Source organism: Equus asinus, chromosome 5 (assembly GCF_041296235.1).
Source record: "Equus asinus isolate D_3611 breed Donkey chromosome 5, EquAss-T2T_v2, whole genome shotgun sequence".
Taxonomy (NCBI): domain Eukaryota; kingdom Metazoa; phylum Chordata; class Mammalia; order Perissodactyla; family Equidae; genus Equus; species Equus asinus.
Genome location: NC_091794.1, coordinates 20289016 through 20309936, shown reverse-complemented (window position 1 = coordinate 20309936; position 20921 = coordinate 20289016). Strand labels below are relative to the sequence as shown.

Here is a 20921-nt window from a genome sequence, read left to right as displayed (position 1 = left end):
TTTGTCCATTCTTTAGATAGGTGTGTATGTGTGTGTGTATGTGCAAATACACAGGCACAACCCTTATTCTGTGCAATTACCTCAGGGTGGATTGTTGGGGAAGGCAGAGAAATATAAATATAAAGAGACGCACCTCCATTCTAGAGCTCACTGTCAATGGAGGACAGATATAAAGGGATAATTATAGTACTACAGGTTTAATGCTATAAAAATGTTTACTGTGCTGTAAAACTAAAAAGATAGAAGTTTTAATTCCCCCTGAAGAGTCTAGGAAGAACTTTATAGGGAAAGAGATTCCTGAGCAGAAAATGATCTTAAAGTAGGAAGTAGCAGTTTTAGCAGGTAAAAGGGGGTGTTATCAATAGAGGGAAGCATTTGTGTAAATAAAATCTTGCCAGTGTAAAAGTGTAACAGTTTTAAGTGAGAAGATCTATAAAGCTGACATAAAGATTCATGGGGATTTGGCCAGAAAGGAGGTTGGCAAGTTCGCGTCCAGGTTGTGAAAGGCATTATATAACATTCAAGGAGTTTGGATGTTGTCTTTGAGACTGTGGGTATTCAGTGGCATTTATGAAGCAAGAGAAGATATCCACATGTGCATTCTAGAAACAGCTTCAGCAATCAAGGTGAGAGATTGGCAGCTGGGTCATAGATGGGAGGCTTTGATAGCAGCTCCATCAAGAAATGATGAGGGCCTGAACTAAGGCCCTTGTGGTGGGGATGGAGAAGGGACAGGAGGCAGGGTGGGTTCAAGAGAGACTGAAGGCAAAATCAACAAGACATGGGGCTTGATTAGATGTTGGGACCCAGCGAAGTGTGAAGGTTCATTCAGATTCTTGTCTTAGGCCATTGAATGAACAGTAACTATAGTAACTTAGAGAAAGAATACTTAGAGGTTTGGTTGAGGAAGGTAGTGAGTGAGTTAATAGTCCTCTGGGACTTCTGGATGGTGACTAAAATAATTATAATGGTAACAGGTAACATTTCTTAGGCACTAAGTACCATTCTCCTTTGAGGATTAAAGCTTAATAATCAACATAGAAATATACTGATTCTAAAGAATCTGTTGATGTCAAGTTAAAAACAAGAGCACTCAGAGTCAACATTTCTGGGAGCCGGACAGAAGCGTGTAGGAGAGAAGCAGTCACAGGCCAATCAGTCAGGCTTGCTCGTAGCTGTTGCCATGTTGGGAGTGTGTGTTCATGACTCTTTGTTGCTAATGGTGAGTCATTTTTGCAAATAAATATTAATCTCTTTATACATATTTTATAGTATATTTTATATAAATGCTATGGGTGGTATTCTAAGAAATAAGTTTTAGAAGCAAAATAAGTCCTTAGCTTGGTAATTTTGATGCATGATGCATGATTCTGTAGAATATTGTTAATACCAGGGGATCCAAATATTAAATTATTCAAATATTGCCCAGTAATGTTCATTGGTGTTTTCCAGAGTTTGAATATTTGCTATAGACTTGAGTTCTTTGTAAATACTTTAACAGCAGAAAGGCAAAGAGAGGAAGATGGGAAGGTTGCTGTGGAATACACTGACATGAAATCAGAAATGGATTTAAAATCTGAACTGGCAAAAGTAGTATCTGTTTCAATGGCAAAACCAAAATCAGGGCAAACAGACAAAATATGTTCATCATTAAATAAAGGAAATGAGCTAATATGAAGCAACGTCTGTCCTAACATCTGCCTCGAAGGCGCTTTGGACATTCTCTTAATGGGGACGGGTTCTCTCCCCTGTCCCTTCTCCATCTACATCTTAGTTCAACCAACATCAACACAAAAATGAAATGAAATGTCCTATGTCTGGAAAATTTGGCATGAAACAAAGATCAAGGCTACTGGGTAATTCACTTAATGCTGTATAGTGTTTTCAAATTTTATTTTATTTTATTTTTTTCTGCTTTATCTCCCCAAACCCCCCTGTACACAGTTGTATATCTTAGTTGCAGGTCCTTCTAGTTGTGGGATGTAGGATGCCACCTCAACGTGGCCTGACGAGCGGTGCCATGTCCACGCCCAGGATCCGAACCCTGGGCCACCGCAGTGGAGCGTGCGAACTTAACCACTCAGCCACGGAGCCGGCGTCTCAAATTTTATTTTAGAATTCCTGATGTTATCTTTGAATTTTTACATAGATTTTAATTTGGCATTTATTTTGTGTTGATGTTCCCTTTTTACTATTTTTTATTATCAAATGTATCAGGTTGCAATCATTTTTTGCATATCATTGACATAAATAATTTTGTCATATTGCTTCAGATAACAATAAATCATGCATTCATTATTTTTTTCCACATAGTACTTCTGAAACTTTTATATAAGAAATGACTCACTATTATTATTATGGTCACTCATTATTATTTAAAAATAAATAAATCATACGAAAAATATATAATAATTTATGATTTAGGAACTCCTATCTCTCAACCTCAAATCCTGAGCATTAATACCTATTGGGAATTTGGAGACATTTGACATTTTCCCAATTTCTTGACTGGTTTTTCTTATGATTCAGGAAAAGACAAATTTCCAAAGCAATGCCAGGAAGGAATTCCCACATGGACACATCACCAGGCACCGTCATGAGCTTGCTACACGCATTATGTCATCTAATCCTCACAGTAACCTAGAAGGCGGGGGCATGTTGGTAGCTCCATGTCACACATGAGCAAACTAAAACACAGATGAAGAGAACGTGACACATTCAAGACGCATAGCTAGTAGGTGGTAGAACAGGTTCCAACCCAGGCTGTCTGAGTCTAGAACATATGCTCTCAGCCAGTGCACCATCTTGTAGGCGGTTTGGATCTGGGAGAAAGGGTGGAAGTGGAGTGTACACTTATATGTGTTTCTCTCTGATTCGGAAGGACTTTCTAGTGCAAGTGCACAGCTTGTGTGGGCTGCAGTGTTGCTGTGGACTGAAACAGTGGGGTGTGATGTCATTTGTGCTTCCCAAACTGTAGTTCCACGCAGTTGAACTTTCCCTATTCTTTAAAAGAAAGAGGATCCAAAGAACATTTATTCCCTAACTTCATTTCAACAAATTACTTCTGTGCCAGAGCAGGCCAAGTGAAGTGACAGATTGAGGACTTAAGTCCATCTTGTGTCAGAAAGAGCCACATGCTTGTGGTTGGGAACAGTCTGGGGCTTGCTGAAGGCATGCTCCCGTCTCCACTTGGCCTTGACCACATGGGCAGCCCTGTTCTGCTTCTGGTAAATCCCCTCTTGCCAACGCCGTCTGCCTCATTCCCTGATTACATCCTGAGTTAGGTCTAGCATGGTATGTCAGCCTCGGTTCAGAAGACGTTTTTACATCCATCTACTTGAGGAGTCTGCATCTATAGAGACAAAGGGGAGAACAGTGACTTCGCCTTTTAAAAATAACTTTATAAAGCAAGAATCTTTAAAGTTTACCTCTTTCTACATGCCAGAATGCCACTTACATCAGCTGTTAAAAATTTCCCAAATTACCTCTACGGAAATGTTAACAAAATTGCTGGTTCTGTGTGAGCTGATCAAATTCCTAGAATTTCAGGGCTTCTCCAGCTTCCTCTCTGCTTCCTTTACTGGCATTTCCTCCGGTAAACCTTGTCTTGGTGTCTGCTTGGAAAATCTGGACTTACACAGACAGTTATAATGATTGTTGGGTGTAACAGTCTGCACCCTTGAGCACAGAGTGGATACTTTTTCCATCAACTATGAAGTGAACATTATTGTAATAAGTTTAACCTCATCTTTATGTTATTGCCTTTCCTCAGAATTAAAATTTGGTGTTACTGATCGTAAATTCTTTAGGATAGGCATTAGCCACTGTTTCCTCAGGGAAGGCTGCTAACATTTAGGACCTCTCACTAATCTGCAGATTAAGGCGTAAGATTGCCCTTAATTAGGACAGTGCTCTGTAGCTCCAGTCTTTAATGTGATGTCATGGTTTTAGTCTTTAGCATTCATGAACCAAAAAAGTTTTTTCAAAAACAGCTATTATAGCTCTTCAGTGTTTGTCTATTTTTATAGTCTTATCTTCTGCTAATTTCTTTGGTTTTCATATTTTTTCTCCTAAATCCTTACTTGATTATTATTTTTGTGACAGATCAGGTCCAGGGCACAGTCACCATCCGCAACATCAGTGCACTGTCCTCAGGTTTGTACCAGTGCGTGGCTTCTAATGCCATTGGAACCAGCAGCTGTCTTTTGGATCTCCAGGTTATTTCACGTAAGTATGTAAAATTCTGAGTCCACTCTGGGTCTGAGACGCCAAGGTCTCTGTCAAACCAGGAAATGAAGAGTTCTGCTGAATTGTTTTTAGGTTGTTCAAAGATGAAATAGAAATTCTTTCGGTTTTAATCGTTATTGAAAATATTTTAGGGGCCGGCCCTGTGGCCGAGCGGTTAAGTTCGCGCGCTCTGCTTCAGGTGGCCCAGTGTTTCGTTGGTTCGAATCCTGGGCGCGGACATGGCACCGCTCATGGAGTCACGCTGAGGCGGCGTCCCACATGCCACAACTAGAAGGACCCACAACTAAGAATATACAACTATGTACCAGGGGGCTTTGGGGAGAAAAAGGAAAAAAATAAAAAAATCTTTAAAAAAAAAAAGAAAATATTTTATAAATGTATTAGTATACTTTCCAGCCTCAGCAATGTGACATCTTCTTTATGACAAAATGTCTTTCTCCTCAGGATCCTTAGAATCAAGTCAGTTTTGATTATATAGTACTACAGATGTTATAAAAATTTGTGGGGATCTTACAGCCATGGCAAGACCTCCTTGCATTTTCTCTGTATCCCTTACATCTCCTTATTTGTTAGGTGGCCAGGTCATAAATAAGAAGTGCAGAAGTTTTCTCTTTAGTGGAGAATTCTGGGTTATTTGAATACCCGTTGCAGACGGGAGTGGTCTGGCTGGGAGGAGGTGCTAAGTTATCCCACCGATTGCCAGGGTTCCTTTGGGCCGATCAGGCAGGCGAGCATCCTTTTCCTGCTCCACTCTAGGTGTTGCTCTCCTGAAACACTGAGCCATGTAAGGTTCATTCCTTCAGTAAATGTCTGTGAACCTACTGTGTGTTAGTCCCAGCGACTGGGGATACAGAAAGTTAACTGAGGTTTCGCTTTATATGGATGGACTACATTAGGCAATTTTGTACATTTTAAGAAGATTCTATAGTAGTTTATAAAGTTGCATGTGTATATGCCATTTCTCTCTTTCTCGCTTCTTTTTTGGTTCTTTAAATCTACCTTAAATATATTTTGCAGCCCAGCCCAGGAGCATTGGACTAGTAGCTGGAGCCATTGGCACTGGTGCAGTCATTATCATTTTTTGCATTGCACTAATTTTAGGGGCATTCTTTTACTGGAGAAGCAAAAATAAGGAGGAGGAGGAAGAAGAAATTCCCAATGAAATAAGGTTTGTGTGTCAGATAATTTGTCTTGCATAACTAATGTCCATTTCTATTCATTTTGGCAGCTACAATTTCTTTGCTAATCTTATGACTGTGATGTCCAAGATAGTTAAAGCAGCCAAATAATATTTTCTTGTATGTTATATCATTTTTCCTCATGGTGCTACTCAGTTTTATTTACTGGATCATGAAAGGGGAGGAGGGTAGAGCATGTGCCTAACTAGGAGGACCCAAGGGAAGAAGTTCCCCTCTCCTCCCCATCTCCAGGACAGGTGGGGTTAGGTGGCTGCCACAGTAGAAAAGTTAGTTTAAAACCTGTGTTTAACATTGGCATTTATAAGGGATGAGAGCATAAAGCAAGAAGGAACACCGTAAGAGCATACCGGTACCTGTGTCCACTGAGGCCAAAGCAGGATGGCTTGGTGTGAAAGACAGTTCCATTAAGAATATGAACGTCTTAAGAAAAAAGAGAAGTGACTCTTGGCAAATTGTCGAGATATGGGGGTTCAAGCTCAGTGTCAGATTGCATCACGTTATATCCTTTTGAAAGTGCTTTAATGACTCCAGTCTGCTTAGCATGACATACACGGCCCTTCAGGATCTTTCCCTGCTTCCCTGATCCCTTTGTGTTCCAGTCTGTTTTGTATTCTCTCATGCCTCAGGGTCTTTGCACAAGCCTCCACCCTCTTCCTTCCCTTTTCATCCAACCCTTCGGTAAATTCCTTGATCTGATTCAGGTCTAGTCCAGGCATCACCTCCTCACAGAAGTTGAGCCTTTCAGACTTGCAGATGCTCTTGCATTTTTGTCACCCCCGTTTGGCCATAATCTTCTTGGCTATAGGAGCTGTGTCTTTTTAACATGAAACATCTAGTAGAATGCCTGCTGCTCAATAAATGTGAAATGAATTAGTTAACATGTTAAATTAAATTAATGACTTCTCCTAGCTTCTTGTAATTCTTAAGGGTTAGGACTTTGTGGGGTTAGATTTCATCCCTGCATCAGATTACCAAGGAAATCCTCTCATCAGCACACCACAGTGATATCTCAGACCCCGAAGTGTAAGAAAGTCAGGCAGCTCTAACCATTTCCTGGAGTTCCCCATATCCGGGGTTTGGTTTCCCAGCTATCTTACAGCAGCTGGCTCAGCGGATTTCTTCATGGACTATTTTCCTATTTAGAGGGAAAAAAAAAATTTATACGCACACACAGACACACACACATATATCAAGATACATAAACATGTACATATATATACAGGCACACATATATACTTTTCTTTTTCAGTTATATTGGAAGGCATGGTCTTTGAGAGATTTGGTATTACCTTTTTTTTCTCTTGGAGATTGAGAAGCTGAGGGAACTATTTTTCCTGAGCATTGTCTCAAAGGGAATGGATGTCAAAGCTGAGGCACCAGGACTGCTGGGTTTGCTTTCGGCATAATATGGTCTGTCCTGAGGGTTTGTATCTTGCAGACACACTGGCCGTAACTTAAGAGGAAAGAGTTCTGGGCAGGAGGGAGGGTAAACCTCAAGTGAATCCTAACAACAATTTTATTTTTGTTCCGTTTCAGAGAGGATGATCTTCCACCTAAATGTTCTTCTTCTGCCAAAGCATTCCACACTGAGATATCCTCCTCAGAGAACAACACGTTGACCTCTTCTAACACCTACAACAGTCAGTACTGGAGCAGCAATCCGAAAGTTCACAGAAACACGGAGTCACTCAACCACTTCAGTGACTTGCGCCAGTCTTTCTCCCTCCACTCAGGCAATGCCAATATACCATCCATCTATGCTAATGGGAGCCATCTGGTCCCAGCTCCACATAAGACTCTGGTAGTGACAGCCAACAGAGGGTCGCCACCACAGGTCGTATCCAGGAGCAATGGCTCAGTCAGCAGGAAGCCGCGGCCTCAGCACACACACTCCTACACCGTCAGCCAAGCAACCCTGGAGCGAATTGGCGCTGTTCCTGTCATGGTGCCAGCCCAGAGTCGGGCCGGGTCCCTGGTATAGGACGTGAGTGGACGGAGCATTCAGGAAAGAATCAGTGGACTGCCCCATGCAAGGGGGAGGGGAGGGTGGGCGTGCGCTCGGAAAGAAACACTTTCCTTGTAACGATACCAGTAAAAAGCACAAAGAAGCAGGCAGTGCTGTTACCTGGCCACTAAGAGTTGTGTAATGAACTGGAATGTTCCACCATGAAGACTTGTTTCACCACCACAGCTGTCCCAGGATTCTATTCAAAAAGCTGGATCTCAAAGATGTGCCAAGCCAAGGAAAAAGATGCGAGAGCAGAATAGCACTTAAAGCTGAAACTGCAGTCCAGATGGGCTGGTTCTTTAATTCATGCCTAACTTAATAATTGTTCAAGAGACTAAAGTGCCAGACAGAATTTAAATAATGAAATGATTTAAAAAGATAGGCGTCTTTAGTAAAAGTAATGAGCAGCCCTGGGATACATTCTGCCTCCCCCGTCCCCTCTTTGGAGAGGGCTTAATGGCAGAAATGGTTAATATCGGTCCCCACAGGGCTGCCTCTTGTATCATAGAATCAAAACTTTTTGCACAAACAAAATTCAGTAAGAAATAGGGGGAAACAAAAGAAACTTCTCTGAGAAGCCCGTTCCTATTTATTTATTTATCTCCTCCAGAACCATGAATTTCATATTTGGAATATTGCTATACGGACAGATTCTTGCCTGTCTATGTTTTTCTAGGGTCTGTTACAGGTCTGTGACGTTTACTGTTCATTATTTCCTGGAAAAAAATTTTTTTTAAAGAAAACTAATGGTTTTTAAAAATCATACATGAGAGGCATTGGGCTAGCAAAGCAAAGGCGACACCATGTGCAGTGAGTGTTCACAGAGCCCAGCAGGAGGCCCATCGCGGAAGAGCTGGGTTGAGTGGGCAGCACGAGAGCAGGAAGGCAGGTCTCAGGGGTGTCCGCTTGCTGACAGCCTCGCAGAGCTGGGCTGTCCAGGCCTCCCTGGCTATCGCAGTGGGTTCCTCTTAATGAGGGCAGCACCTGCTGCCTTTTGTACTGAGGTAGATAACTTTCTCCTTGTTTGACAAGTCGAGGTTAGTAGGTTGTTACAGGCAGGGCAGGAGTTGTTTTGTTCTTTTCCAAATAATTATTTTGCAAAAGAGATAAGACTGAGACAAAAGGCATGTCTTCAGATATGCTCCTGGGAGGGTCTGCCCTGTATTCATCACAGCTCAGGGTTGCAATTTCGCCCAATTGCGTTTTACACCTCTGTAAAGAGGCTCCTTTTGTGATTAATTACCTGGCTTGGCTGGCCTTGCAGTTCACCAGATAATTTACAAACTCCTCATTCTATTTGTGCCGTGTGGATCTGCCCATACTTGCATTGGTGGCTGATTCGCCTTAATCACACTTTGAGCAACACATGAATGATTTCTTCCCAAATTTGTTTCCTAAATTATTTACGACACTGAGCTTGTGATTTGATGAGTAGCTTTTCTATCCCAATTCGTCTCACTCCCTCTTCCCACTTTTTCCCTTTTTGCCCTCTTTTCCTGTAATCACAGTTGTCACAGGGAAGGCCTCCCGATTTTCAGACCTATTTGAATAAATGGAACCCAACAGCTGCAGCGTACATTCGTTTTCTGAGAGGGCTAAGCTCAGAACCTAACCATTGCAACCATTCCAATATTGATGAGAAGCTGAATTTACTTTAGCATTACTTATTTTTTCCATTTGATGGTTCTTGACTTTGTAAAAATTTAAATAAATGAATGTCTATACTTTTTATAAAGAAAGTAAAAATACCATGACAGAAAAGCTGATACTATCAGATGTTGTTTAGAAAGCATTTATCTTGCAATTCTTTATTCTTTCTAATTATCTAAAATTCAATAAAAGTTTATTCATATAAAAACAAGTTGTCTTTAATTATCAATTACTAATGAATATATGGTTTTTTTTTAAAAAGATTGGTGCCTGAGGTAACATCTGTCGTCAATCTTCTTCTTTTTTCTCTTTTTTTCTCCTTTTTCTCCCCAAAGCCCCCCAGTACATAGTTATATATTCTATGGTTTTGTATTTAATGTTTCCCTTAATGTTATAAGCATTTTCCATTCTGTTAAATACTATTCATAATGACTATAGTGAGCATATAATATTCCAAAATTATTTCACCTTACTCTTATTGTTAGAAATTTGAGTCCAATTCTCACGTGTATGACTGAAGATTTAATGGTCCTTTTCATCCATTGAGCTGTTTTCATATTTCCTGTCTGAAAGTTCATGAAGACAAAGCCCATGACTTTCACCCCTGAATCTCATTACCTAGCACAGTGCCTAATATGGGTGTTGAGTAGATAAATGACTGATGATTTCTCAACTGGATTTGCGAAGTTTCCGTTCAGAAAGTTATGACCCTGATTGATTGTGGCTCTTGATATATATTGACTCATTCCTTTAACTTTTTATTTTGAGATAATTATATATTTACATGCAGTTATAAGAAATAATAGAGATTCCCATATCCCCTTCACCTAATTTTTCCGAAGGGTAACATCTTGTGTAACTATTATACGGTTTCACAAATTGACATGGATACAATCCATCAAGTTTATTCAGATTTCAGCAGTTATAGTGCACTTATGCGTGTGTGTGCGTGTGTGCTTGCACTTAGTTATATGCACTTTTGTAGTCACAGCCACCTCCTTCCTTCCCAAGTCCCTAATCCCTGATCTGTCTTCCAGCTCTACAGTTTTGTCATTTCAGGAATGCTGTATGAATGGAATCATGCAGTATGTAACATTTGAGGCTTGGCTTTTATTCACCAAGCATAACTTTCTTGAGAACCATCCAAGTTGTTGCATGTGTCAATAGTTCATTCCTTTGTTGCTGAGTGGTATTCCATGGTGCAGATTACCATGGTTTGTTTAACCATTTACTCATTGAATGATATGAAGGATATTTGAATTGTTTATAGTTTGGGGCTATTAAAAATAAAGCTAGTGTGAACATTTCTTACAAGTCTTTATGTGAATGTAGGTTTTCATTTCTTTGAGATAAACGCCTAGGAGCGCAGTTGCTCTTGCACCATTTGTTGAAGTCTATTCTTCCTCCTCCGGTGAATTGCTTTGGCCTTTTGAAAACAATCATTTAGATGTATTCGTGTTGACCTCTTTCTGAGTTCTGTAGCTGTTCCACTGATCTCTCTGTCTGTTCCTCCACCCAAAGTATGCTGACCACTGTAGCCATTTAACGAGCGTTGACGTCTGGTAGAGTGATTCCTTCCGCTTCATTCTTCTTTTTCAAATCATTTTAGCTATTCCAGGTCCTCTGCCTTTTCATATCAATTTTAGAATAAGACAGTCTATGCCTGTAAAACACCTTGCTGTTTTAATACGAATTGCATTAACCCTATAAATCAATTTGGGTAGGACTGGCCTCTACTATATTGAGTCTTCCAACCCATGAACATGACCTGTGTCTCCTTTTGTCTAGGTCTTCTTTCATTTATTTCATCAGCGTTTTGTAATTTTCAGGATACAGATCCTGTACATGTTTTATTAGATTTATTCCTAAATTATTTAATTTTCTTTGAAGCAATTGTAAATGTTACTGTGTTTTAAATTTTAGTTTCTATCTATTTGTTGTTAGTAAATAGAAATGTGATTGAATTTTTTGTATTGATTTTATATTCTGCAACTTTGCTGAACTCACTTCTTCAGAGTTTGGTTTTTTGTTTCGTTTTGTTTTTTGTAGATTCCTTGGGATTTTCGACATACATAGTCATGTTATCTGCAAATGAGAACAGTTTTATTTCTTGGTCTTCAATCTGTATGCCTTTTGTTTTTCTTGCCTTATGTCAATGATTGGAACTTGTAGTGCTATGTTAAATAAAAGTAGGGAGTGTGATAGCCCTTGTTCCCAGTCTTAGGGGGAAAGCATTCATTCTTTTACCATTAAGTATGGTGTTGTAAGTTTTTGTAGATGCTTTTTATCAGTTGAGGAAGTTTCACTCTATTTCTGATTTGCTGAGAGTGTCTTATCATGTGTATGTGTGGGATTTTGTCAAATATTTTTTCTGCATCAATTGATACAATCATATGATTTTTTTTCTTTAGTCTTTTAATAGACTGGGTTATTCTGACTGATTTTCAAATGTTGAACCAGCCTTGCATGTCAGGAATAGATTTCAGTTGGTTATGGTGTATAATTTTTTTTTAACATTGCTGTATTTGATTTGCTAATATTTTGTTGAGTATTTTTATTTGTAAGTGCATAGAATTATCTCGTAAAATCATCTGTGCCTGAGATTTGTTTTTCAGCTTTTAAATTATTAGTTCAATTGCTTTAATGTTATAGTATTATTCAGGTTATCTGTTTCATCTTGATTGACTTTTGATAGTTTGTGGGTTTTGAGGAATTGATCCCTCTCTTCTAGCTTGTCTATTTTGTAAGTGTAAAGGTTATTTGTATTTTTCCCTTATTCTTCTAATGAGAGCAGGATCTGTACCAATATCCCTTGTTTCATTCCTGACGTTGGTGATCTGTGTCTTCTGTCTTTTTAATTTTTATCAATCTTGTGTGAAGTTTGTCACTTTTGATTCTTTTCAAATAAACACATTTTTCTTTGATTGATTTTTTTTCTGTTTTTCTGTTTTCAGTTTTATTGATTTCTGCTCTTTATTATTTCATCCCTTCAGCTTGCTATGGGTTTATTTTTCTCTCATTTTTCTAGTTTCTTGAGATGGGAGCAAAGAATTGAAACTCTTTCTTCTTTCTTAGTCAGCATTTAGGGCTATAATTCCCCCACCCCCCCCACCCCCAATACTTCTTTAGCTGCATCCACATATTTTGACATGTTGTATTTTCATTTTAACTCAATTCTGTGTGTTTTTTAAATTTCCTATGAGAATTCCTCTTTACTCGTGGATTATTTAGAAATGTGTCAATTTCCAAGTTATTGAAGTTCTCTGGTTGTCTTTCTGTTAATGATTTTTAGGTTGAAATTAGAAAAATAATTGTATTATTTTAGTTCTTTTAGATTTTTTGAAGTTTTTTTTTATGTCCTAGGACATAGTCTGTGTTGGTACATGTGCCATGGGCTCTTAAAAAAATGTTTATTCTGCTGTTGTTGGGTGGAATGTTCTGTATATGTCAATTGGATCCTGTTGGATGCTTGTGTTGGTCAGTTTTAAATCCTTACTGATTTTCTATCTAGTAATCAGTTGCTGAAACTGGGGTGTTTCAACTATTAGTTATTAGTTGGTGTCCCCAACTATTATTGTAGATTTGTCTGTTTCCCCTTTCAGCTCTACCAATTTTTGCTTCGTGTATTTTGAGGCTCTTTCTTTGGTGCACATATATTTAGAATCTTTATGTCTTTCTGGTGGATTGATCCTTTTATCGTGTAATGTCCCTCTTTGTCTCTAGTAATTTTCTGTAAAGTCTACTTTATCTGGGATTAATTTACCACTCCTACATTTTTTAAATTAATGTTTGCGTGGTATACTTTTTTCCATCCTCTTATAACGTTCCTATGTCATCATATTTGAAGTGAATTTCTTGTAGACAGCATATTGTTGCATCATATTTTTTCATCCACTCTGCAAATATCTATCTTTTAATTCGTATATTTAGACCGTTTACATTTAAGGTAATCATTGATATATATAGGGCTGAAATCTATGTAATTTTTTGTTTTCTGGGGGTTTTTTTTCCCCTCTGTTTCTTATTATCTGTTCCTCTTTTCTTACTTTCTTGTGAGTTATTTGAATAATTTTGATTTATTTATAGTGTTTTTGAATATATCACTTTGTATAATTGTTTTTAATGTTAATTCTAGGTATTACAGTAAGCATACTTAACATATCACAGTCTACTTGTATTGACATTTTACCACTTTCAGTGAAGTGTGAAAACTTACTTCCATATATATCCCTTTTCTTTCCCCACTTTTAAATATCTTTTTCTTGATCATAAGATGATATATAATTTTTGTTTCAATCATCAAATATGATTTATAAAACTCATGAGGAGAAGTCCATTATATGCACCTATATTTCTGCTTCTTTATTCTTCTTTCTTCCTTCCTGATGGTCCAAGATTCCTTCTTTTATCTTTTCCTTTCTGTTTGAAAAACTCCCTTTAGCCGATTTGTAAGGGTAGATCTGCTAGCAACGGATTCTATTTGGTTTTCTTTTGTCTGAGAATGTCTTTATTTCCCTTTCATTCTTCACTGGATATGGTGTTCCTGGTTGACAGTTCTTTTCTTTCAGCACTTGAAAAATCTGGGAAGTGTTCAACCATTATTTCTTAAAATACTCTGTCAGCCCCACTCTCTTTCTCAAAGCTTCCTGGGACTCTGATGATGGATCTTTTGTTATTGTCCCACAGGTTTCTGAGGCTCTCTTCATTTTTTCAGTCTGTTTTCTCTCTGTTGTTCAGGGTAAATCCTATTGATCTGTCCTCAGATTTACTGATTCCTGTCTTCTCTTGTTTCCACTATACTGTTGAGTCCATCCAGCAAGTTTTTTATTTCAGCTACTTGTATTTTTCAGTTTGGCAACTTACATTTGATTCTTTTTTAAACAAAATTTAATTATTCATTTAAATTTCAACTTAAATTATATTGAGATGTAATTTACACACCATAAATTTCACTCATAAAAAGTGTACAGTTCAGTGGTTTTTAGTATGTTTTAGAGAGTTGCACAGACACCACCATAGTCTAATTTTGGAACATTTTTATCACCCCAGAAAGAAACCTGTACCCACTAGCAGTCGATCTTTATTCCACACCACCTTCAGCCCCAGGCAACCACTAATCCACTTTCTGCATAGAGATTTGCCTACTCTGGACCTTTTGTATAAATGGTATCATACAATGTGTGTGTGTATTTCATGACTGGCTTATTTCACTTAACATTATGTTTTTTAGATTCATCCATGTTGTAGCTGTACTATTCATTCCTCTTTCTTTACTGAGATTTCTAGTTTTTTAGTAGTTTCAAGAAAATTCATAATTGCTTATTGATGGATTTTTATTATAGCTGCTTTAAAAATTTTGTCAGAGAGTTCCAACATCTGATTCATCTTAATGTTAATCTATTGATAGTCTTATTCAAGTTGTGATTTTCCTGGTTCTTGGGGTGATTAGTGATTTTTTATTTTCTCCTGGACATTTCAGATATTATGAGATTCTGGACCCTCTTTTTAACATTCATTTTTTTAGCAGGCATTCCCTTTGTTTCTCTTTGCTGAGGTGTAGCACAAGAGCCAGAGGTGTCTGTATGTGTAGTTTCCCACCAGGCCCCACTGATAGCACCTCGGCAAAAGTGGATTGTTTACACGGTCTCTTTGCAGATGGGTGCAGTAGAGGGCTGGCTCCCCCTTGGCTCTGCTTACACCTTCTTGGGGAAAGTGGGCAGCAACTTGTGCTTCAAGTGGGGGTGTAACGTTAGCCTTGAGCTGAGACCCAGGAGGTAAGGAGCAGAGTGCTGACTCACACCACTTGTTGCTGCAGGGTGGGAGTAGAAACTCACCTCTGTGCTGCCCACTGACACCAGTGGAACGGATGGAGGGAAGTGGAGTGCCACCTTATTCTGCCTTCTTGATGGTAGGTGGGATGGAGGCTCACGGCCCCACTGGGCCTGCTGAGACCAGGGCAAGGGGGAAGTGGAGAGTCAGTTACCCTGCCTTATTACCCTGCCTTGCACTACTTCTTTCCACCTTGTTAATACTAGGTGTGAGTGCAGGCTTAGGGGATTACCAAGGTCCCTAGGAAATCCATCTTCTTTCCACTGTTCAGTCTTCCTATGCTTGCTTGTTGTGTTATGTCCAGTTTTTTTTTTTTTTATTAATTGTAAGAAGGAAGACTATCCTACAATGGGGCTTGTAATGGGACTACCCCATTATGGCTGGAACCAGAAATCCTGGAACATTAGCTTTTAAAATAATCAGTAGTTAAATCTTTTTTTTTTTTTTTTTTTTTGATGATTGGCTCTGAGGTAACATCTGTTTTCAGTGATTTTTTTCCCCCTCCTCAAAACCCCAGTATATAGTTGTATATCCTAGTTGTAGGTCATTCTAGTTCTTCTGTGTGGGATGCTGCCAGAGCATGGCGTGATGAGCAGTGTGTAGGTCCGTGCTCAGGATCTGAACCAGTGAACTTGGGCCACTGAAACGGAGGCTGCAAACTTAACCACTCAGCCATGGGGCCAGCCCCTAAACAAATCTTATAGTACTCTACTATTTGCAGGATTCTCAATTGTGCATTAAATAAAATTCTTACTCCTTGGCTTGATTCATTCAGTTCCTTCCTCAAATGGTCCACTGTCTTTCCATTCCCAATGTCTACTCCTCTGCATGCAAACTTTGCTCCAGGCCTGTTCACCTTAGCCTTGAACTGACTAGTTCTTTTTTTCTTTCACTTTTTTGTACACCTCCCACCTACCTCCAGCTAAATGTTCTTGTACCACAAGTCAAATCCCTATGCTCTGTCCTCCATAAATCCTCTCCTTTTCAGTCTAGTGAGAAGTTGAAGCCAGGTACCTGGGGGTTACTGTAGATGTTCAATAAGAACATGATTGCCTTTTGACCTTGTTCCCAGCACAGACATAGATGAATCTTGTCACTTTGCTGTTTTCTTGTTTAACTTGAGGGGTGACTCGGATCTTGAGAATTTGTGCGTTGGCTTTGTAGAAGAAAGAGAACTCCTTCGGGGAGGTTGTGATCATTGGATGGCCGGCCCCCAGCAGCCATAGCAGATTGCCCAGGGGCTTATAAGGAGAGACCCCTTTGCTTCTCCAAAGCTTCTCCTGCCAAGCCTCTTAGCTCTATAAAACCCCCTGTTTTCTGCTCTTGTGTAAGTGGATTTGAGTGAACCCATGCTCCCAGCTTCTCATCTTGGCCAATTCAAATAAACCTTTCTCCATCTCCAAGTACTGATGTCTCAGTGTTTGGCTTACTGTGCGTTGGGCACATGAACTTGAGATTAAGAGGTTTGGCATCAAAGTGACAGCTTCTCACAAGCTATAGCATTTACGACCTATAAGGGAATTGTCACATCTGTATTATATTCCTGTATTACTATATATGATTCATCTTTCCTGCTGGAGTATAAACTGAATTATTCCACAATCATATTTGATCCCTTACTATGTGCTAAACACTGTTCTAGATGTTGGGGATGAATTCCCTGGGTGGTCTTTGATGTGATATTAAAGGTGCAGTATTCTTTGGAAAAGCTGTGGGGATAACACACTAAATGCAGTGATTTGGAAGAATCCCATGTTTAAGTAGCTGTAAAGTGTTTTACATAAAAATAATAATAGCTATAACTTGTGCTTTCTACATGGCAGGCACTTTTTAAAATGCATTTAAGCATTAATTCATTTAAGCTCCTCACAATCCTATGGGGAAGATGTTATCACTCACATTTTATAAGTCCAGAAACTGAGGCTAAGAGTGGTTAAGCAATTTTGCCAAACTAGTGAGAAATCTGCCAGCTGTTTTTCTCAATACGTGCTCCTGTCTGAGTGAACCAATGTCTGAAAGAGAGACCTGGGGTCCCAGTTGTTTGGCCTTCTTTGAGCCCTCTTTCAGACAAGTCATCTAACATGTTTAGTAAAATAATACATACTCAACTTTACAGAGAAGTGTTGAGATGATAAATGCAATTTAGAGAAAAGGTGACTTGTCAATTCTATGTGTATGTGGTTATTTATAGCTTTTCCTCACAGCTCTCTTGTGAGTAAGGTATTATTTCCCTATTTTAGGTGAAGGCAGGGCACAATCATAAGACTTACTTAATCATAAGACATTAACGATAGAGACAAAACTATTAGGCAAAACAATAAGTGTAAGTGCCTACTGTGTATTTAACAATGGGTTCAGTTGATATCTGATTAATTTTGGCAGGTTAGATAACTAGATTAGATCATTTAGCCTAAAATAATTTACATTGAAGTCATATTTCTATACCATGCATCTCTTGCTCCCCCAAGTTCATCAGATTACAGCAGTTTTGCATTTGGGGCTTGGACAGAATTATATTTCCATGTATACGTATATGGACTAGTTGCAATTGTCCATTATATTGGACAAATTACAAAATTCCCAAAGGCTCAAATTCATCTACAAAATGGAGATAATGGTAGCTACCTTTGAGATTGTGAGGACTAAATGAACCAGTGCACATCAAACGAATAGCATAGTGTCCAGCCATAGTAAACAGTCAATGTTAGCCATTAGTAGTAGTAGTTCAGAGGTTGAGATTCTAGGTGAGAGCTAAGTCGTTTACACCTACTCAGTATTCCAGCTCGTTTTACGGGAGCTACTGTTTGGGTGATGCTGCATAAAATAGCACGTGGAAACTCCTTTTGTTTAAGAGAAAGGAGAAGACTCAGTAATTATTGTCTGTCTGCCAAAAAAGTCCCTTGTTTCCCATTTTCCCACATTTTATTCCAAAATAGCACATCTGTGTTCTAATTACCATCACTTTTAAATCAGGAGAATGGGAAGGTTGGGAAACATCAGCACTTATGGCACACCTACTATATGCCAGACAGCATGCTAATCACTTTGTGTGTATCCCATTTAATCCTCACAACATGCTTCCTAGTATTATGCTAATTTTCTAGATGAGGAGACCGAGGTGTAGAGAGGTTAAGTAATTTACTCAAGGTCACAAAGCTAGTAAGTTGTAGAGCCAAGAGTATTGCTCATCTGTTGCCATAGACCACCCCTCCATTAAGATAGCTAATGAATATTAAAAGTCTTGGCACTGCCTCAAATTTGACACGGCATGGACAGAACTCTTAATTCCTCCCAGTCATTCTTTGCCCAAGTGTTTTTTAATAATTGGAGAGAATTTCCATCTCTGACCTTCTAGAGAATTAGAATAATTTTCTCCACACAGTCAAGGTTTTTGAGTCTTTCTCTTTAATTCCTACATAATTGGGCATCTCACAGCCTTTTAATTTTTTCTCATCCGTTTCCCAGGGCATTTGCAATTTGCATAAGATACTATTTCCCTCACCACCTTCAGCTCATGGTAGTCAGAGCCATTGTGAGAGGAGAGTGAATTTGAGGGGATTCTCTTGGGAGAGAAGTTTTGAGGGGGACAAAGCAGTTCCTGAAGGCGTGTGGTGTATTTGGAGGATGTTAACTGGAAGGACGCACTGCTTTACCCCGGACCCTGCGCTGCCTTCCCAGATCCGTCGCTTCCTAACTGACTTTAGGCCTCTTTAGCCTGCCCCGGCCTCATTTTCTTCACCTATAAAATGACAATCATAATTCCTCCATCACAGTTCTGAGGATTCAATTAGATAATACATGTAAAATGACATAGTTCTTAATAAATTGTAGCTGTTACTCTTTTACTTTAGGGCACTTGTTTGAATTGATAAGAAATGGAAAAAAGTTCCAACAGAGAGACTACAGAAGAGCTGAGTCTCATATACAACCAGCTCATAATGCTCCTCTTCCTCACCTCCCTCTTTCCAGTCATCAAGAAGGCAAGGCCATCCTTACCCCTCCAAGCTCACAGAGCCCCTCCATTACTATGATGTAGGTAGGAGCTGGGATTTTCCGAGTCCCAATGTCTTTAGTGTAGAGATCAAAACCTCAAATGCCTAGAGAGGTTAGTAAATGAGACAATTGGGCCAGACGGGTTGTAGCGACCTGGAGACTTACATGCCTTAGTTGGCATGTGGCCCAGTACTTATAATCTCTGCTATAGACCAGACCCATTTCAAACAGCTCCGTGGGTTAATCCAGCCTGGAATTGTTCTCTGCTGAATAGCATCTATTGACCAGAAACTATGTGCCAGGTACTCTTCTAAGCACTTTACGTCTATTGACTCATTTTAATCCTCACAACAACTCTATGAGGTATGTACTATCACTATCCCCTTTTACAGATAAGGAAACGAGGCACAAGCAATTACGTAGCCCAAGGTTACATTGCAGAAGTGGAGCTGGGACCAGGATTCAGATATAGGCAACCTGGCTCTTAATTGCCATATAGTGTTTTCTGATGTTTGTGCTTCCAGAAGAAGAAGAATAGGTGCTTTTTTGATCATTTTCAAATTAAGAGGAAGATTTGAGTGATTAAGATCAGTACACCCCTCTCCCTAGTTCTATTCACAACAATCTGGGCTTCCATTCGGCAAGGAGTGGGAAAAGGCTGGTTCTGGCATCTGACCTCATCGCTAGGTTCTTCTGAAGTCAGCGGAGCTGAAGGCCCCCATTGTGTAAGCTCCCAGCCTACCCCTCCCCCAGCGAGAAGTCATGAGCAAGTCTGGAGTCTCTACATAACTCTAGAGGCCTGTAGAGGAAAACTCTTCATTAACAATGCATTGATTTGTGACCGCACTTTTATAAAAAGAACAGCTTTAATAGAACCCTCGGCAGCATACTTTTTCTTTTAAGTGTAGTGTTTTTGGTTACTTGCAAAGCACTAAAGAGGAATTAACTTTTAGATGGGTACAAGGAATCTTCAGATGTGTTGCTGCTAGCACTTTTTTTTAAATTGAGTATAAGAGTGAAAAGAATGTTACCTTTTGGGGAGGATTATCAGGAAAGAGAATTTCTTCTCAGTTGATGAAACACAGCCGAAAAGGGGGAACATCTTTCAGCCAGCTCCGACTTTAATTATTCTATATGATGAAAAAAATTCCCCTGTCTTGTCTGAAAAAGAAAGTGAAAACTTGTCATTTTAGTCTTGCACTAGAAAACTTATAAATATGTTTCAGAGAAGAAATAGAGCTGGGTAGACAGTTTTGGTCAGGCGAGAGGGCCTTGGGCCTTACTCACTCCCGCCCGGGGAAAAGGAAGTGATTTATCGAGAGCCCGCCATGTGCCAGACACAGTCCATACATTATCTGATTTGTTCTCACTTCCAGCCCATGAGGTAAGTATTATTTTCCCTGAGAGGTTGGGAAAGGCAGTCGTCCTTAATTTGCCTCCACCTTCATGTGCCCTCTCTCTGCCCCCAGACACTAGTGGTGGCTTCAGACAGAGGAGCTGCTCAGAGGTGGCAATCTACTGGAAAGTGGGCAAAATGGAGGGAGGGACAGTGGAGGATTTTTCCTATAGTTCTGTTAGCATAGCAAATTATCTGTCTTTATTTCACCTGTTTATTTAGGAGGGCTGCAGGAGACTATGGGAGAGCTAAACCTCCCAGCACGGCAACCCACCTATGCCACACCACTGCCTCCGTATAAGTCCAAGCTGTGGACTTGACATGCCAATATCCTTTCTCTCTTCTCCTTCCCAACTGCTTTTCCTTTAGCCTGTTCCCTATTCACTTGGACTATGATGATGGTCTCTTTAGCTGGGCTTCCTGCCTTCAGTCTGTCCACTTCCAGTCCATTCACCACACTGTTGCTGGTTAGAAATGTGATAGTGCACCTCTGGTTATTGCAATCCTTAAATAGCCCCTCACTGCCTAAAGAAAGAGGTTGAGTGAAAAATAAAAAATGGTAGATCTCATGAAGGGCCAACCAGTCAGTACTACTGGG

The 20921-nt window shown here is 39.5% G+C and overlaps 1 protein-coding gene across 4 annotated transcripts in view; it reads left to right on the top strand.

Annotated features, from left to right (window-relative positions):
- IGSF11 (immunoglobulin superfamily member 11) overlaps positions 1 to 9316 on the top strand; it is a 120015-nt gene extending 110699 nt beyond the window's left edge. For 3 of the 4 annotated variants that reach the window (XM_014829045.3, XM_044771553.2, XM_070508919.1), the window contains 3 exons: positions 4105 to 4227; positions 5266 to 5416; positions 6984 to 9316. In XM_014829045.3, coding sequence (XP_014684531.1) covers positions 4105 to 4227; positions 5266 to 5416; positions 6984 to 7428 — 719 coding nt within the window. In that variant the 3' untranslated portion in view covers positions 7429 to 9316. The remainder of the gene's footprint in view (positions 1 to 4104; positions 4228 to 5265; positions 5417 to 6983) is intronic. The other variant, XM_044771552.2, reaches the window with a different exon arrangement.
- Positions 9317 to 20921: the final 11605 nt, after the last annotated feature.